This window comes from Larus michahellis, chromosome 3 (assembly GCF_964199755.1).
Source record: "Larus michahellis chromosome 3, bLarMic1.1, whole genome shotgun sequence".
Classification (NCBI taxonomy): domain Eukaryota; kingdom Metazoa; phylum Chordata; class Aves; order Charadriiformes; family Laridae; genus Larus; species Larus michahellis.
Genome location: NC_133898.1, coordinates 49287490 through 49307513, shown reverse-complemented (window position 1 = coordinate 49307513; position 20024 = coordinate 49287490). Strand labels below are relative to the sequence as shown.

Here is a 20024-nt window from a genome sequence, read left to right as displayed (position 1 = left end):
CCCCCTACCTCAGTCTGTTTTCTGATCATGTGCTTGCTTGGGTGTAAATGAATGTTGTCACCTGTTGTTGAGTGGCCAGCTATTGGATGGGGCATCTGTCTCTGCTTCTTCAAAGGCTGATGTTATCCCCATCAATTTTAGGGAAAAGAGCATCATTTCAGGCCTTCCTGAGGAGATAGCTTATATTCCACCTCTCCCTTTGAGCTTAGGCTGTTCAGGTAACCACTAAGAGCAACTTTGTATGTATTGGCCAGTAGTTGATACAAACAGCCTAAAAATGTTCATTTTGATGGCAAGGTAGCTGTTGATACTTTTTGCCTTCAACTTTGTGGTTGATTTTGCTAATTGTGAAATACCTAAATGCCTTCATGTGCTGTGGAAATTGCCTATATTAATGGCCTCTTTCCCCAGTTATTGTTAAAATGCTAAATACACAAAAAATGGGATTTGTGTATTTTTTCACCTTATAAAACTGGTTTGAACTCTTACTGAGTCTTTAGCGCTGAATTGGGCCGCGCTTTTATTCATGTGCAAGAGCTGTATGGGTGTCTATTGCTCCTCTTTGATCTGTCTTAATCTTATCATTTTATGTTTTGGTTTGATATTTACTATGTTCTTTCTAGTATTTGCTCAGTACTTTCATTGTAATTCTTTTCTTTTTCAGCTATATTTCTATTCTGCTACTAAGACCATAGCACACACAATACCATCCTGGACAAACAAGATAGTCTTAGTCTGCTTTTGAAATGTTAAATTTTGGCTCGTTGTCTGCCTTCACAAAAGTAATCCAAGATTTTCCGCAATCTTGAAATGCCAGAAACTTTTTCCCAAGAAGCTAAAGCCTGTAACGTATTTTTATATTGCCATAAATTATTTTTGTCCCATGTAGCTGGAGCTCCTTTCCCTCTGCTACCCATTTGCTTTTAATTCCTATTTTGCTGTGGTGGTAGTGCTCATTAGGCCTTTCTGTGAAACAACTTAACTCACTAGCCCTGGGGGAGAGGAGTTAATTTTTGTTTGGGTTAATGAATTATTCCACTCAGCAAGAGCCTGATGAATGCTGGATCTGGCAGGTGGACAGAGGCAAGAGCAGAGCTGGGGAAAGGATTTTAGAGAATAAGAAAACCCATTTCAGGCTCCTGAGGCTGCCTTGTCTTACCACATCTCCTTCACTTTGTTAGGAAAGGCTGAAGAGTGTGGTTATTTTACCTCAGCTTTCCTTCTTGCTTTCGAAATAGAGTGTAAGAGATATTCAAGTTAAAAATTATTTATTCTGATAGTTATTTATATAAATTACATATATTGTCTTAAGGTTTTGATTAAAGGTATAGATAAAACAAAGAGTACACTGTTTCATTACTGTATGTTTCCCTGGCTTCAAGAATAGAAAAATTGTTAAAAATAATCTATGTGCCTGCTTGACTTGGTTGTTACCTCACATTAACATCCTTCCTGAATAACTGTTGTCATAGCTGAGCACTAGTGTTTCTTTTCTGCAGCATTTTTTCGTAAAATAACTTCAGAATGCACCTTTGTGAGATGTGACTAGGAGTAATCCATGATTCATTAATTGAATTTCATTCAAGCATATTATCTACAAAATTTATTTATCTACCTACATAAAGATGCAGGTAAAACCACATGAATCCTGATAGTGTTCCTCACCTGTATGCCCTACAGAACAAGTAAGTTCTCACTTAACTCATTGAAAGGCACTTGCTGAGCATCTTGGTTTACCACAGTATAGAGAACTGTGGGAAATACCCCAAGAAGGCCGAACATGACACCTCCAGGGAGTGCGCTGCAAAACCTGACATCAGTTTGTGTGGAAGACTAGCTCTGTGAAGGGAAATTCTAGATAATTTTCTGCTTTTGAACTTCACAACAATCCATGAAAATGCTCTGCTCTGTTGGTATAAGAATTATATGCTGTCAGTAAGCAGTTGCATCTTTTCTTGATCACAGTAGATCATTTTCACTCTCTTCATAATGTTTTCGTTGTTATTTTTAGACCATATGGTATAAGTTACTTAATCACTCAGTAAAGTAGTTACTGAAATCTGTAAAAAGAAACAATGGTAAAGCCATACACTTTGATTATGCTGTTTTGAAATACACATAAAAACTGGCCTGTTCTCATGCTGTAATCTAGTCTATGTTGTTATTCTGCAGTGAACTTCTGTTAACTGAGGGAGGCATAACAACTTCTGTTAGTTATTAAAATCAGGCTGATGCCAAGGCCATGTGAACAGATTAAAAGGAAAAAAAAATAGAAGTGTTTGCAAGGAAAAAAACCATGAAGCTCTTTACAAATAGAATTTCAGATAATTGCAGAGTTAACATGTGAAGCATGGAACTAACTCCTACAGTTTTTCTGTGGCTTTAAGTGAAGAACCTATTGCTACCTATGCTCTCTTCTTTTTGGGAGCGGGATGGGGTGTACGAGTGAAAGTAAAAACAATATGATGGAATTGTCATTGCTATTCCCAGAAATGTAAGAGAGTCCTATAAATATAATCTCTTGTATTTTACGCTAACCAAAGTGAATGTTAATAAATTCTGAAGTTAAATCCTTTTTCACTTAGGTGCTTATAAAATGCAGAAGTTGCAATTCTAGGTAACGAGATGAAAATGTTAAATGGCTCTAGTTTTATTGGTATTGGGACTGTTGTGTTTCTTGTCAAGTATGTTGGATGAATTATAGTTATTTGTTGATTACAATGCTAAAACAGAAGAAACAAATTCAAAGAATAGAATAAACAGTAAGTTATGCTATTCTCATTATCACTTTAGAAATACTAAATACGTAAATTCAACAACGTACATGTAAGACTCTGGCTGAATTACCTGCTGCTGGGTTCAGAAAGATACTGAAAAGTATTTACTTGTTTTCAGCATCTTTCCTGACATGCAGTCAAATGAAGTGGAGCGTGCTCTCAGTTTTGTACTAGGGGAACAGTGAATGAATCAGAAAAGGAGAGCAAGAGGGCTTACTGCCATTGTTACTGCTGTCATGCTTGTACCGCTATCTGTGTAGCTTCAGCATCATTCAGAACTGGAACAGATTGTTTGGAGGGTGCCCTCAGTGGGAGATGAATGGGTTCAGGGGCACAGATGAGACCGCAATGCCACCAAAGATGTGGAAGAAGGACTAGGGTATCTGTTTTTCTCCAAAGACAGTCGTCGGCCTAAGAAAATGCCTTACCTTTGGCAAGACTCTAAGGTAAAGGCAAAGAGATGTTCACTGGAACGCCCCTTTGGGGAGCAGCTGCTTTATGCCAGACAGTAAAGCACACCCTCAAAGCCTGTTGCTTGAAGATGCAAGCCCTCAGCATGCCAAAGAATTTACATATTATCCAGATTACTTGGACTGGAATATACTATATACTAATGTTACCAAATACCTGTACTTGATTTCTGTAATCAGTGTCACAGAATCAGAGCAAAGACTATGAGCATGCTGCCTGCCAAAAGAATGTACAGAATTACTTAATGTATTGGAAGTGGAGGAACAGCACTGATGAAAGAGCTTCTTGACTACTTACTACGCCGATTGTTTCAGTCGTTGTTGCTGTAGATAATTCAAATGATACTGTTTGAATTAATTGTTTATGATACTTTTGAAATATGAAGCACATCAGAGATGAACAAAGGGGGGAAATGCTTTGATTTTATAGCTGCAGAACTGTGTGAAAGCTATTGCATCTTGTCACAGCACTCTCTATGAAACTGAAAAGCTCTTAAATGAATTTCTGTTCCCCAGAAATTGCTACTTAAAAGACTACAGTCGAGTGTTTTTGCTGTTAATCTACACACATTGGGCACTTCAATTCTTTTTTTTTTTTGTAAGCTGTGTTCTCCCATTGTTAGGACTCTTCTCTGGATCCTCTTCCAGTTAATTGATATTTTTCTCAATGAGTGGATGTTGCAATAAACGCAGCTCCCAACCCTGAGCTCATATACCTTCCTGTTCTGTGTGCTTACTGCTGTAAAACCTGGCAGCGCGCTGGGGAACTCGCTGCCGCTCCCCGGGACGCCCCTCTTCTCCTTAGCCGCCGTCTGCCGGGGGAGCGGCCCAGCCTTCAGCTGCCACCTGGCCGCCCTTGCTCAACGCACGGCTTGCAGTTAGGCAGAAAAATGCACGTTAAGCCAGTCGGATTTCACCGGCGTTAGTGGAGTCGAGCAAACGGGCGGTTTGATTCCCCATAGCGGCCCGGCCGGGACGCCCCGCCGGGGGAGGTCGCACTGCGCAGCCACGCCTCCCAGCCCCGCCGCGGGCGGCCTTCATGTCCTGGGCGCCCAATCAGAGCGCGCTCTTCTCGCCCCGCTGCATCTTGGGAGTTGTAGTCCAGGGACTGCGGGTCCGCGCGGCGTGGCGGCCTCGGCGAACTGCACTACCCAGAAAGCTCTACAGCGGCGACGCCCCGCATCCGTTGCCCGTGAAGGCGGTGACTTGAGCGGGGTCGAAGATGAGGGTAGGCCAATAGCGGACAAGCTAGGGCGGTGCTGGGGCCTCAGAGCCAATGGGAGTGCGCCGGTAGGCTAGCCGGGGCGGGGCGACAGCTGTCAATCCGCGCAGGACGGAAGAGGGGTCGGTGGGGCTGGTTGTGCTTGGAGCCGTTGGTAGTGGCGGTTGGTCCCCAGGCGCGGGTGCGGAGAGGGACCGGCGTGTGGGACCGGCCCGGGGCGGCTCCTCCTCCACCCCTTCCTCCTCCTCCTCCTCCTCCTCCTCCTCCTCTACTTCCTCCCGCCCAGTGCGTGAGCTGCCTGCCGCCGCTTCGCCCCCGGCCGAGAGGGCGGTGGAAAGCGCCGCCAGAGGAGGCTGCTCCCTCATGGGGGTCGCTCTGGCAGCGGCAGCGGGGCGGGGGAGTGCTGGGGGTATGTGGGAGCGGCCGGCGGCAGCGCTGGAAGGGCAGGCCGTAGCTTCGGGGGTCCAGCGTGCTGCTGGGCGGTGAAAAGGCAGCTCGGGGAGGGGGGGAATGAAGGCGGTGACTTGTGCGTGTTGAGGGTGTCGCTTCTGTCTCCGCAGGCCTGCGAGTAGCTCGGGCTTCGGCCGTCCCGGGATGGCTGCCTGGGTGCCTTCCGATGCGCTGGATCGAAGGCTCTTGTGTGGCACGGAGTACGGAACCGTGCGCTACGTTGGCAGCGTTCCTCCTACAGCAGGTAAACATCGCAGTAGTAAACTTACATTCAGAATCCTAATTATGCCCCTCTTAATTAAAAAAAAATATATATATATATTTGTCAAGTAGAATGTGGCAATTTACAAGTAGTTTTTTTCCTCATCGTTCCTATGTAAATATGGCAACTTCTAACCCAGATAAGTTGTTGGGTTTTTTTAGAAGTCATAGTTGTCAAAAGGAGCGTAAGAAGTACTTTTGGTTGAAACTGGTTATGCTTTTTCTTACAGCGGAAAGATCTTAATGCTTTCCTTTTTCCACTAGTTTTCGTGAACAGTCTGATTTCTGTGTACTGGCATAGTCTGGGAAGGAGGGAGTCAGGCAGCAGCAGCAGATCAACAAACTAGGTGCTCCTTTGATAACATATTCAAATGCATGGGGTCAAATAAGACTCAGCCCTGCTTGCTGAAAGATCAGTCTGATTGTGAGAGCACTATGTCCCCTTTGAAAAATTGTGGTGACAGGGTGGGGAGATTGCTGATGCTTGGAAGAAGACTAGCCTTGCATACAGTTGTAGAAGAGGCAAGAAGGATGAACAGGGAACTGTAGACTCATCAGCCTCACTTCAGTTCCTGGAAAGATCATGTAGCATGTTCCGTGGGAGTCCATTTTCAAGCCTATGAAGGAGAAGGTGGTCGTTTGGAATACTTGGTACTTGTAAAGAAGAACAAGTTGTGCTTGGCAAACCTAATTACCTTCTGTGATGATATGACTGGGAATGTGGACAAAGGGAGAATGGGGGATGTAATATTCCTTGACTTTAATAAGTCTTTTAACAGTGTCTCTATAAAGAATCTTATTTGGAAGCTGGAGAAATACAAGCCGGATGAATGGACTGTTAAGTGGGTCGAAAGTCTGCAAGTCTGTCAAGTGGAAAAGTGGTAATCAATGACTTGGTATCTGGTAACGCATGAGTACCAGAGAAATAAATGCTGGGGTCTATATTGTTTAACATAATCATCAGTTTCTCAGATTACGAACAGTGTTCCCTCTCAACTCCCTGATGTGACAAAAAGTAGAATTGCAATCCAGAGCAAGCTTTATGAACTTCAGGTTTGGGCCTAAGAGATTCTAGAAGGATAAATTTCCACATGTAGTGTGAAATAAACCTATGTGTCAGTACAGGCTGGGAAGCACTAGCAACTCACAGGGTCTGTTGTAAAGGAGTTGGGAGTTAAGGTGGATATTGTCATGAATATGAGCTAACAGTGAGCTCTTGTCACAAGCACGATATGTGTTGTACTGGGTTACCTTAGAATGATGAACATGGCAAACACATCAAAGGAAGCTGTTAGCCCCCTCTGGGGGCTGTGATTCTTGATAAGGTTATGCTTGGAATAATGTATCTGATTTAGGACCATCTCAATTCAAGAGGGATGTGGATAAACTCAGGAGGATCCAGTGGAGGGCTGCCAACATGGTCGAGGGCATAGACCCACGTGTGTGTGTTGTGAAGAGAGGTTGAGGGATCTGGGCTTGGTTAGTGTGGTGAAGAGAAGATTAAGCAGCGTCTAATAGCTGCCTGCAGCTGTTTGACAGATGGTTACAAAGATGACAGAGCCAAATTCTTCTTACTAGGATTAGATTATGTAATAGGGGACAACGGCCACAAACTGTCTCTGGAAATGTTCAAATTGGACAGCAGGAGAATCTTTTTCTCTACGGAAGTAATGCAGCGCTGGAATAGGCTGCCCAGATAAGTTGGGAATCTTTCTCTCTTTGGAGATTTTCAAGATCTGGCTAGGTAAAGACTTACCTGGCTAACCTGTTTTAGTGCTGGTGATAACCTCCTGCTTTGAGAAAGAGGGTTAGGCTAGATGAACTTCAGAGGTTCTTTCCAACCATGTTTTCTATGGCTATGATGCCATAAATTTGAAAATCTATCATCTGCTGTATTTTTCAGGCATTTGGCTTGGCGTGGAATGGGATGATCCTCAGAGAGGAAAGCATGACGGTACCTATGAAGGGACACAGTATTTTAAGTGCAGGTGAGTTAATTCACAGTGTGGCACATCACGCGTATTGACAATGACAAGATGGTCGTGGGAAGATGCCTTTTTGCAATTTTTAGGCCAAACCCTTTTGTTATCAGTTGTCTGATATTAAAAAGATAATACATCTGGCTGTGACTAGCTATGCCATAAAGGCTGTTGCATTGTTATTAATCCAGTTACAGGGTTAGAGTATGGTAAATACTTAGAAAATACAAATCATGTTTTCAGAGGTATGTAATAAAATGTGACTTTCGGATGTTATTAATGTTACCTTTAGTAGGTTTAGACTTTCTACTTTAGTAAGGAAATCAGTATGTCCAGCTTAGCTTCCTTAAGTAATTCTGAAGTGAAATATTGGTCTATATTAATTGTCTCAAATATAGTTTAGGTTTGGACTTCAGATGACTTGCACGTATCTTGTTAACAGAAAATACCAAGTTCCTGGTAATGATTTGGATTATATTTGTATCACTGAGAAATTGTTAAGTTTATTCACTTGCATTTAATACATGCAAAACACAGTGTAGCCGTATGAGTTTTTTAAAAGTATATATATGCATTACATCTAAGTTTAAAGACTTGAGCCTTTAACATGTTTGAAATTGGGGGATACAGGACTCTAGGGTTGATGCTAACAGCAACAAGCTGTTGATTTCCATGTCAGAGGACACTGCAGCAGCTAAAAGTTTGCGAGTTAAAAAAAATAAGTAGACAAATTCATAGAGGAAAAGTCACTTTTCCTAAATACTGAGGGCTGCTAGCTCAGTAAGTTCCTGAGCATTGAAGTGGTGAAGGATGAGAGAATATTTGGTGGTTCTATCATTAAAATACTTGCCCTGTTATCATATTTTTCTCAACTATTTTGTACTGGCACCTTTTGGAGGAAGGACGTGACATTACACGGATGTGTGTTTTGACCACTCTATCACTGCCAGTCTTATGTTAATGAGATGAAATGGACATTTCTAGGTCTTTTTCCACCTCCTGCTTTCCAAGGCTGGTAACAACTGTAAAAGGGCAGTTTGATTACAGTCTGTTCCAAACTGTTCAAGTGGTCATTCATGAAATGAATCTAATATAAAACAACTCTTGTGACAGCAAGCACTCAGAATTAATGGAAGACTTTTGAAAACATGAAAGAAAGTGACAAAACAAGAAAATAAATTAGTTGTCTGTGGTCTTGCTTTTGTATGTGTGTTTGCTTTGGTTTGTTGGAAAATGTAAGGAGACTTTTCTCTGAAATTAATCCCTCATGTTAATTATCTTGAGAAAGTTGAAGCTATCAATGAGAGGATAAGCAAATCATCTTTTTTCAACTTGCATGTAAATGAAAGTTATAAGAATTGCTGGATGAAGTCAGTCCAAAGATTTGTCTTGCTTAGTTTCCTGCCTCTGACATTGGCTATGAGCAGATGACTGTAGAAGTGTAAAAGAACAAGAAAAGTACATTGTGACAGTTTTCCAGAGTCTCACTAGTTTTAGCTAGTCATAGTTCAAAGACTTTTCCAGAGCCAGAAGTGGTGTATTTGTACATGCTCTCAGTGGATGATTCAACAGAGAAAATGTTATCAGAATTTCCTCCAAAAGAATCATTAAAAGCATGTAGTAACAGTGCATGTGTTTACTAACCTTTGAGCATGTGTTTTCAGCTTGTGAAAATTGTGATCGTTTTCATTTTTATGAGCAGATGAGTCTTCTCACTTTCTGCTGTCTGAATATAGGAATATGATATGGAAGGGATTTAGAACAGTTGCTGTAAAATGCTACATAGGGAAAAAAAAGAGAGATATTAAAATGATTATTTCTATATTGTGGGGAAAGTAGGTCTAGTGTTGTATCTGCCAAAAGGTCTTCTGGAGATAAATGTAATTCCCTGAGATAGCAAAGGAGGATGCTGTATTTGTACTGACACCTGACAGCAGTTCAGGGCTTGTTAAAGAAGATACTTCATTATCGGTTCAAATCAATGTTGTTCTCCAGCTAGCAACTAGAGCCGTTTGGCCTCAGACTAAATCAGCGGAAGAATTTATCTATTAAATAATTCAAAATTTAAAAGTAGCTACTTTGAAATCTTTTCTGTAGCCAAACAGGCAAAAACAGGAAAGGAATAGACTATGCTCAGTAGTGCAAATTGGAATTCTTAGTCTGGATCTTCTTAACTTCTACATTTGTGTAAGGTAGAAGCCCTAGAGACCTTATTATCAGAAAATAAGATGATAAAACAAAATTTGTTCTTTAGAAAAATAAATAAAGGGGAAAAAATCCCACCTGTGAGGACTGGATATTTTTTCTGTTGTATCTAATAATAATAATAATGCTTAAGGAGGATAAGCACACTTAATGCAAGAAAAAAATTCAACGTTGCTGGGTTTTTCTTAGCTAAAGAATTGGAAACTATGGTCTCAGCGCAACCATGTCTTCTGAATGAATGTATTAGCAGAAGTTGCTTCTTAAATGCTTTGAATTTAATTGAAGCAGTTTCCAAGTTGAAGCTAGTTATATTCTGCTGTAGGAGAAATAATAAAAGCAATTGGCTGGCCATTCTGAATCTCTCTGGACAGAAGAAGCAATTGAATGTGTTGTGGATGTTTTTTCAGAAACTTGAGTGCTTTACATTTGTGTGTGTATAATATTTATATACATGTGTATAGACTCTTGCTTTTCTAGCAACCATTAGTGTGCTCCCAGGAGATGAGATCTCAGATAGTAATCTCAACTGTTGTTGTAAGAATCAACTTTTTGAGTGAAACTACATATACCCATAACAAATTTAAATGCAGTGATCTTTAAATATGTTGTTCTTACAATATCTGTTCTTTGTATTCTGCTTTGTTCCAATCAGAGAAAGTCCGTCTGGAGTCTAAGAGAATAAATAATAGTTCTAGCAGTCAGCCATGACTCACAGACATAACTTTCTGTGTGCAGGCTGGTTTGTAGTTCATGTACCAATTGTGAAGATGTAGGCAAATGTAAGTAAAAATGGTTACCTTATTTTATCAAAAAGATGCTAAAAATAAAACAACCACCCCACAACCTAAAATGTCACCTCTTTACTACTACTGTATGTGGGGGAAATTATGTTTCTCTATATAATATATATATACATACATAATAAATAAAATTTCTATATCTTTTTTTCCTCAAACCTTATCGGTAGTATCCTTTGCTTACAAGCCTACTTTGCTCACTCCCTGAATTCTGATAAGCAGAAGCAGCTGATGGAGTAGCTAGTACTGTAAACAAATGCAACGGAAGGACATTTTAAAATTCTTTTTAAGGTAATTTTGAAAAGAATGCTTTTTAAAAAAAAATAAATCTTTCAGAGTGACAATTGAAAATGAGATCATAAGAGAAAAATGAAACTGAACTCGAGATTCTCATTACCAGAGGATCATCTTTGTAGTCCTTACCTGGGTAAATCAGTAGGCCTGCTTACAGCTGTATGTGGTCTTTGTAGTAAGTTTTTTAGCAATATGACCTGAACTTTTATGTTTCATGTCAGTACATTTATCTGGGTCGTATATTATGTGGTGCTAATTAAGCTTCTTAAGAATATGAGAACCAAAGAAGAAAAACAGCCATACTTCAAAATATGCTGACATCATGAGTATGTTCATCAGCTGTGGATTAGCTGGAAAAGGCAATGCATACTCTAGTGGCATTTTTGTGAATTTTTTTTCCTGATAATAAAGTCCTGTTTCCTAATAACTGAGGAAGCTATTATTTTAGCTGTCAGTTGCAGTAGTGTATCACGTAATTAAAATAAGCTATGCTCTACAGTCCTTCAAGAGAAATGAGGAGTAATCAAGCCTTAAAAGTGTTAAAATTTATGTACATGATTTCAAATAAGTTCTTATCCCGCAACCCATTCACACAGTTACATGCACGTGCTCCCCTGGGAGATGTGCCTTACAAGCACACGCACCTCCCCTGGGAATGCGAGTGGGAGATATGGGTGCTCCAGCTTCTGTGTCCCTGTGCCGCTTCCTCCAGTCTATTAACATGCTGGTAGAAAGCACCCCCAAGGCCACACATGTACACTGAGATGTGGGGTGTATTTATTGCTCCCCATGATGTCTGTCCTTGCTGGGCACAGGTTCACCTTGGCATCTGACCAGGAGGCAGCTCTGTCTGGCCTGGGCAGGGGTGTGCTGCTTGTGGGGTGAGTTTTGATGGCATCAAACCAGGTTTTGACTGCTGCTCTGATACACTCTTCTTTCTCCCCGCAGTTACAGATGTTCAAACTTCTTTTGTGTGTCCTGTCCAGTGGAGACACATCCCCGTCCCATCCCCCCATCCCGTCCCCAGGTCCCCCCCCATTTTAATCTGGTGGAAGGGTCATCTTCCTCCTTAGCCCTCCTCTCAGTTTTGGGTATTCCATTCATCCATGGTGTTTGCGCAGGCATTGCTATTTTAGCAGCTGGTTTTATCCTTGCCATTTTTCTGGGAGAGATGTGTGGATTCCCCAACAGTAGGTAACATACTTCTCTGCTTACCTTACAAGATGGGAGTAACATTCTGCTGCATCACACTTTTAGAGTACTTTGAGTCATAATTGAAAGGAACACATCTCCCTCCCCCTGCTAAAGAATACATTTTGTTCTTCCCAGATCACTTTCCAGAGGAATTTTGATATTTCAGCAGATACTGTTACTGGTAGTATTGACTATTAAATTGTAATCCATTTCCCCATGTTTAACTTTCACAGCAAGCCAGAGAAACAGAGGGAAGTATAGTAAAGCTTGTTTCTGTGATGTTTTCTGCCTAGCAGAATTGCAATTGCTTCTCAGATCTTTGTGGCCTTTTTTTACCCTTTGTCCAGTGGGAACTTTGATTTTTCTATATTTGCGTAGTCCTGAAATGCCATGTTACCTTGGCAAAGTCATTACATGTGTTCAGTTTTTCCTTCTTCACTGAGTTTTAAGGGTTGCATATGGATGTGTTTTTAAGTTTACAGACAGCAGGTGTGACCAATCAGATGTTACTGTTTGCGTGAAATTTATGTTCCTGCCCTAAAGACAACATGTTTATATTAAATTAGACTCTCTCTCCCTCAAGAATGACAGAGCACAGACTTACATAGAGCACAAACAAACTCTTCAAATACAGGAAGATGTCAATATCATTTTAGCATCTATGAAGAAAAAGCGATGGCTGTTTAGCAAGGAGGGAGTGCATTACGAAGATTCCTTTTAGCCTCAGAAGGTCTTGGTTAGGAAGTTTTGATTGTTTCACTGTGTGTCACTGTACCCATCAGTGACTTCTGCTCTGTGCTGTCAATGGAACACCGTTGAAACAATACTGTTGTCCCTGACCACTGTTCAAACATGTCCTGTGCACCAGCAGAACCTTAAAACAGCATCTGGGACTGCAGATGTCCGTCTGTCTTTCCTTGTTTTGTGAAAGCTCAGGCTCAGCTGTCATGTCTGTTTGACTGAGGTAAACTTGCAAGAACTTCAAGTACCTGCCAGTGTTTGCAGAGCTTCTGCTGTGCAGTCAGGAATTTGATACGCCATTGCAGATTAGTGTTAGGTGTCACTTACAGGCGTTGTTTGATGCCACAGCTGCCACAGACTGTTCTAAAACTTGAAAGGTTTTCTTTAGTGCAGTGTGTATAGATTCTTCTAAAAGAAGTCTGGTCTGTTGAGCACCTTCCCCTATCTAGAAAAGAAGTGGCTGGATTCAACTGGCTGTATTTTATGACACCTTATGAGCTTTGTAGTGTGTATGCCCCAGTCATGATGATAATTGCCTTGAGATAATCATGGTAAACAGCCAGTACTGGGCAAAGAAGCCACCTTTACTATCTAGCCTGATAAAGCTGAGATCTCTCTCCTTGGCTCAGAAGTTTGCTTCTGCAGTCAGTCAGTTCAAGTGTGTAACTGTTGGCAGAACACAATTTGTGTGCTACTGCATTATTCTTCAGGCACTGAGAAGTGTATGTGTGTGACGTTTCCCTAGCAAATGAAGAACCACCAGGTACCTGTAATAATGAGCAGTTCCACCACTTTGTTTTACGTTAGCAAAGAAGAATGATGCCAAATTTCATCTTTATTCAGGGAAATGGTTAGACAGTGGAAGCTTATAGCTAATCTAAATTTTAATGAATATCTTTCAAGGGCCTTGGCATGCTACCAGATGGGCTGTATTGCTTCAGGCTACTGAATCGTGAATTGGAAGTGTCCTACAAGCTGACTCCTGAGGCTGTGGTCAGCCTCTCTATTTTAAAAGTCAGTAAGAAGTGTCAGTAGTAACCAGAGCCAGCTGATTGTCAGAGCCCCACTTGGGCATATTCCACATTTTCTTCTTAAGGAAATTGGGGCACGTCTCCTACCACTTCATTTCTGCACAGTGCGTTGTCCTGGCTGCAGGACATTTTACGCACGTGGGAGCAAAATCCCTGTTCTCAGACTTCTGCATGTTCAGCTTAAATCAGGTTGATCAGCAGTCCGCAGGTTCTTCCATCTCGTGGTACGCATGCTGGGTGACTCTTTGGATTAGGATTTATGTGTTTAGTTCACAGTTATGGAGACTGATTGCTAATAGGTGTGCTTTTTCATGGGTACAGGTGCTGTTCATTAGTTGTTTGATATGTACATAGGGACTGCACAGTTCATATTCCCTAGTGTGAAAATTAATACAGGCAGTGTATTTTAGGGAAAACAAGTTACAGGTAAGTGACTTCTCTCCTCGAACATACAATCATTTTGCCTGAAAATAGGTTCCTATTGCAGTCTCCTTTTCTGTCCTTCTCTGTGACAGTTCTTGAAAAAGTAGATCAAATTAATAGAATGGAACTGAAAAACAAACTTAGGCCGTGGAATGGATTTGAGTATACGTTAGCTAAGATAGCATGCATAGTACTTGGAAGTCATAGGAACAGGAGGGAGAAACCCTACGATCTTGCTATGATCAAAATAAAAACCAGAAGTGTCGAGAGACAAGCGCACCATACTTTTCCTGTAGCTTCCAATGACAAGGGGCAAGGAGTTAGTTTCCTTTGCATTTTTTCTAGGGATAGAACTTGCAAAGTTCTTGCAAGTTCTTGCAAAATGGCTCTTGCAAAGACAGTGAGGAAGGAGGTACCAATAGAAACAGTGATCTGTGAGAACAGAAATGGGCCTAGGAATGGGTGTGGTGATGGAGAGACCTAAAGGGCTTGGCTATGCCAGGGATAAATGGCATGACAGGAGGGATGCAGACATGGGCGTCCTAGATTAGCTCTGGTGAGAGGGTTGGAGAGAGCAGAGGAAGAAAACCAGCAGAACTATTGAGTGCAGAGGGGATAGCGATGACAAAATGGAGAGAATCAAGGTGATAGGGAAAAGGACAAGAGATGTCAGAATAAATACAAAGCAGGACCTAGGGTAAGCTACAGATAGGCAAGAGTACAAGTTTTTCTTTCCAGAGTCCCAAGTAGAATCCTGCACTATCTGCCATCTATGAAGCTGTTTGACTTAATTAAATGCAAAAGTGATATACTTTGCAGGCAAGAGATGTTACAGTTGGGATGGTAAAAACGTCATTTACTGTTTTAAGGAGTGTTTAAGTTAAGAAAGAGTCACATAATTTTTACATTTGAGGAAGTTTAACATTTCACCTAGCCAAATGTTTGCAAGCTATGAAGAACTTCAAAGGAATGGAAGAAAAGACTTAAGAGAAGGTTACTGTATTAAAAATGTAGATAATTGAAAATGCTTATTGAACATGAAAGTGCACGCTAGATTTACATTCTCTAAGAGGATGCCTTTCTGCTTGTTTTGTAATCATTGTGCTCTAAACTTAGTTACTGCAAAACTAGACTGAAAATATTTTTAAAGCAAATAATACCTAGTTTCTACCCAGATCCTTCTTTAGTATGTGAGAGTACTTAAATAAGTATTAGAAATGTTAATGAATGAAACTGGCACAGGCAATTTCCAGTACTGATTTTTTTTAATAAAAATATGAATATATAGTACCCAAGCTATTCCATCTACTTGTAATAGGTCCATAGGATTCAGGGTCTCTAGTTACCATTTTTCTGAGAATTTTGAACTCTGTAGCATTGGTGGTTTGTGTTACAGTTTGCTAATTAGCCATTTGATGTTTACATGCTCTTTTGAAAAGAGGAGTTTTATTTACATAAGTGATTTCTTCCTCCTGGGTACTTCCCAACCCAAGTCTGTACTCTTCTCAGCTGGAAGGCAGCTAGGTAATCATAACTACCAATTTTCTTCCTGCTGTTTTCTGGCTCATCCTCCTATCAGATCCTCCATCTGCTCTGTGAGACCATTCCCACAACTTACCTCTGCCACTTCTTCCTAGATACTGTGTTTACTTGCTAACTTTGATAGAAATTGTCAAAGCAATTGCACGGCAAGAAATTGTCATGCAATAAAGTTTTTTCAGTGCTAAAGAAAAACTAAGAAACTTCATAATACTATGTAGAACATACATTAGCTGGATAAGTCTGTTGAGTGTTACAGTTTCAAAATTGTTACCGAGTTAGTATCAGAATTTTTAAAAGTTTGATTTTGTGTAAGAGTTCCAAGTGGTACAGTTTGCATCTTGTGTCATTTTGTGGATGGAAGGATGGGGCTGCATTCTCTTAAAATTACAAGTGAATTATTCTAGTCAAATATAATTAGGCAATGACTGTTCTGAGTATTCTTACAGGCTTTAGGCTGTGGTAAGACTCCAGACATATTTGTTGTATGATTTATTTAACTTTGTGTCTATCAATAGGTAGAAACTTAATTTTCTGCAAAAACTGAGTTCATAATGAGTTTGAAAACAGAAGAACAGTTATTTCTAATAATTGCACTGACATAGTAATTTTGATGTGTAAGTACACTTAGAGATCTGGTGCTTCAGTCCTTGTAGCATCTTACAATGTGAACTTGTTGGGTCAAGTACTATCAAAGATACTTTGCAAGTCTTACCTGGTCTCACTGAGTGGGAACAGTGATGTCTAAAATGAACCCGTAGAATTGCCTTGTCTGCTTTGGTTCCCAGTATTTTAAAAAAGTAATAATTAGTACATTTGAGACTAGTCATAAGTCAACTTTTCATATTTCACCTTTTCCTGACTGCTCTGTTCTAGGCATCCTAAAGGAGGATCATTTATCCGGCCAAACAAGGCAAATTTTGGAGTAGATTTTCTTACTGCAGTAAAGGATCGGTACGCATTGAATGATGAGCGAGATGTTCAACATGGGACAGAGAATACATTAGTATTTGGAAAGAAGACTGTGGAATTTGTTGGCATGGATTCTATTGCAGAACAACAAAGGCAAGTGTAATATATGAAAATCTAAGAAACACTCTTAGTGATTAATTAGTCAAGTAGTAGTTCAACTGTAAGGAAAGGAAGGTAGCTGCTTTGCATGTAATATTGTCATATCTCTAAAAATAAGCCAAACTGCGCTATAGTGAAAGAGACAAGAAATCTCCCTATTGTGGTTTTGTAGTTTACCTGTTTTACAGATGGGAACTGAGATTATGTCATGTTTGAGTGCTCACAGTCTTCATTTCGATTTCATAAAGTAGGAGGTGATGATACTTGGGGAGGAACGAGTGAGATAAATTATCGTGATATTGACAGTCATTATACACAGGCATGATCCTTTTAAAATAGATGTATTTTAATATTTTCTTAGTATTGTACTGTATTATTTCATCTTTGTTTACTCATATCAGTATTGACTTTGTAACTAAGAGAGGGAAGGCAGAACGTCACTGTACTGCTAGTGAAGAAGTCTTTCAGTCAGTTTGTCATGTTCGTTTACCTGGAAGGGTAAGAAAGAAAGAAAGAAAGAAACTTAATGATGTGTAATAGATTCGAGTTTTAATGACCTCCAGCAGTAGGGAGGTATCAGCTCAGCAGGTGGCAGTCTCCTTCTGAGATGATGTTCCACAGCTATTCTCCCTTTGTCTCCCAGAGCATACTAAGCAGTCAAAAATACTCTTTGTCTGTTTTGATAATTGATACAAAGAATGACCAAATGACTTAGAATCCCTTGCAAAAAGTATTACAAGAGATCTGTTTAACTTGCAATCTCTAATTAAATTCCAGTTTGCATAGCTATATTTTGTCTGTTTGAAGGTCGGTTGGTTTTTTTTTGGGGGGTGGGAGTTGTGGTTCAACCAGACCTATTTTGTAGTAGCAATGTAAAGACAAAAAATAGAGGAGAAATGTCTGGGTTTGAGTAAGAAAGACACTGCAATGTAGCAGTCTGCACATTGCTATTTCTAAAGGGGACGATATGTATGAAAAGGATATTTAGTTGTAACAACCAGGTATTTATGTAATGTACCTATTTCTGTTTGAAGATTACTTAACAGAATGTTCTTTCTCATTTAGCCAGCTGAACCAACTGGTGGATATCTCCGTGCGTGAGTGTGCAGTGAGCCATGCTGGTCAGAAAGAGGAAATCAGCAGAACATGTGCTAGTATCCTTTTTTGCTATATTGCATGATACCACAAGTAAAGTACATATTTTAGCATTCCAAGTGTTCACTTCAGTGAATTATATTTGTATCCTTTTATTAAAAAAATGTTTAAACCTGCAGTTTATATTTAGAAGCTTAATGCAATGTTTACACAGTTAAAAAGTAGATGCCTGCAGTTTTTGATAGGGAATGCAAACTGTGGATAAAATTAGAAATATTGTCATAGGTTGCTACTGTGACTGCAATTTCAGAAGGCTCCAGCAATGGTGGTGTTTTTTTTTTTAAAATTTGACTCTAGAATAGATAACACCATAAAAATACAATTGACGTTCTGTAGGCACCAGAGGTTTCCAATGTATAATAAATAATGTATTCAATATATTGCATGTTGTAGTGATGTTACGGAAATACAAAGCAGATGGTATTTGTTAATTTATATGGACAGATAAGAGTTCCTGTCTATACAGAAATTAATTCAGTTTAGGATTTGTAAAGTTAAGCTCTTTTATAAAACTATAAGCTATTTCTATACTACAGATCAAAATAAAATTTGCTGTAACTGAGCAGTAGCATATCTTAGCCCAAAAAAGTGTAATCTATTTCTCTTTATTTGATTCAAAGGCAAACTCTAATTCAAATTTCTGAAAACAGAAGTTCAGATTTAGATAAGTTTATTTTTCTTAATGTGAAAATTCAGATATCAGGCATATAAATCTGTCAAAAAATCTGATATCATCTTGGGAGACAGTAACAGCTATTGCTTCTCAAGTTCAAAATCTGGAAACACTTAATATCAGGTATAAATATTCATATTTGGGTTTCTGTTCCTTTGGGGTAGGGACAAAAAAGAAGAGGCTCTTTTAGATATGGGTCAGCTTTCTAAAGGTAACTGGTTGCCTCAATACTCATTTTAATGGGAGATAAGTTTTTAAATACTTTTTTTTATTATTTAAATCTTGTCCTTAAACAACTTGTGTGCGTGCTGTATTTTTCAGACATCTGATGTCAAGGAAAGACTAGAACCCTTGGAGTTTAGCATCTATGTAAAACTTAAGTCTGGAGAAGTGCTTGGGACAGATGGATGTTGACAAGAGTTTTGTAAAATTAGAAAAATCACAGTTGCATGAAAAATAGAATACAAATTTCAGCCATTAAACATTTACAGGAATTTAAGCATTTGTCAAAGTTTCTAAATAACAGATCTCATAATTTTTATGCAAATTGGCTTGTTGGCTAGGGAGACTGGATTAAAATGCGTTATAGATTTTTATAGGGTGCTGTAGACTTTTTTTAAGCAGTTAGATTGAAGGTAAAAAAAAATTTCTCAAGAGTACTTTTATAGAAATAAGGAAACAGGGAGTATAGAAACTTAGCTTTGCAGGGAGTATAGAAACTTAGGTTTGCAGCATCATAAGATGCCCTTAAACACTTCTGTGACGTCTAAGACGATTAATTCTCTTGATTTTAAAGCTTAGTTTGCCTCAAGGCAGAACTGGCTTGACGTGTGTGCGCATTCACATTGCGTGTGTGCCGTGAGTCTGGTTTGCAGCAAGGACACCAGCTTCACAGCAGACGTAGCCCAATTGGCCGTGTCCGTGTGTAGCGGGTCAGACACGCTGGATACTTGTGCGTAGGGTCTGCGTGGCACTGCAGGGCGTGGGGACTCTGCTGCCAGGTGGGCCCCTCAGAAGAAGCCAAGACCTTGAGGTGGCTTTGCTGCAGGAGTTTGCAGCCTGTCTGTGAAAGCAGTAGTAACACATCCTTATCACTTAAAAATCTTGCTTAGCGTTTTTTAGTTAGGTTTAGCAGTAGCTATCTGTTTGCCTTCTGGGTTTGCAAACCTGTTTGGGTTTTTCACATGAGCTTAGAAATTTTTTTCTACGTAGAAAAACTGTAGAGTAAATATATTTTCATTTTCTTTTGAAGTCATTCCAAGTGTCTTAAGACTTTATCTCTGGTTTTCGTTATTCTTGATATATTCTGACTGCCCAAGCAAGTCTTTATGTAGGAGCCCGCTTTTGTTTAAGAATTATGCTTTACCAACAGCGTCTTGACACCAAACTGAAAGATCCATAATTCTTTAATCAAACCTTAAATATCCCAAGACCTGTTCTATTCCTGTCCTGAAATGATGCTGATAAGAATTGTGGATTGTGGTGACAAATCTAGGGGAAAATCTCTTGTACAGTGATGACATTGGAAAAGGAGGGAGGACATTGTTACGTAAAGCTGCAATTCCATCAAAACAAGAAATAATTCACAAAATAATTTTGAAATAAAGAACATTTCTAGTACACAGCTATACACTGTAGCTGGCACATGTCAGAATAATTTTCTGGCGTGAACTAACACCATGGATTAAAGTTCGTAAATAGGTAGCAGCCTAAACCACTAATTTTGAGAAGTTAATGTTATA

General features: G+C 39.7%; 1 protein-coding gene across 10 annotated transcripts in view; it reads left to right on the top strand.

Moving 5' to 3' along the window:
- TBCE (tubulin folding cofactor E) overlaps nt 1–20024 on the top strand; it is a 53158-nt gene that overhangs the window by 21264 nt on the left and 11870 nt on the right. The window contains exons 1-6 of one of the 10 annotated variants that reach the window (XM_074580076.1): nt 4448–4475; nt 5030–5163; nt 7084–7168; nt 16260–16448; nt 17520–17608; nt 18306–18405. In XM_074580076.1, the coding sequence (XP_074436177.1) occupies nt 5064–5163; nt 7084–7168; nt 16260–16448; nt 17520–17608; nt 18306–18405 (563 nt within the window). In that variant the 5' untranslated portion in view covers nt 4448–4475; nt 5030–5063. Of the gene's footprint in view, nt 1–4447; nt 4476–4555; nt 4879–5029; nt 5164–7083; nt 7169–16259; nt 16449–17519; nt 17609–18305; nt 18406–20024 lie in introns of those variants that run through there. The other 9 variants (XM_074580071.1, XM_074580073.1, XM_074580069.1 and 6 more) reach the window with 9 other exon arrangements.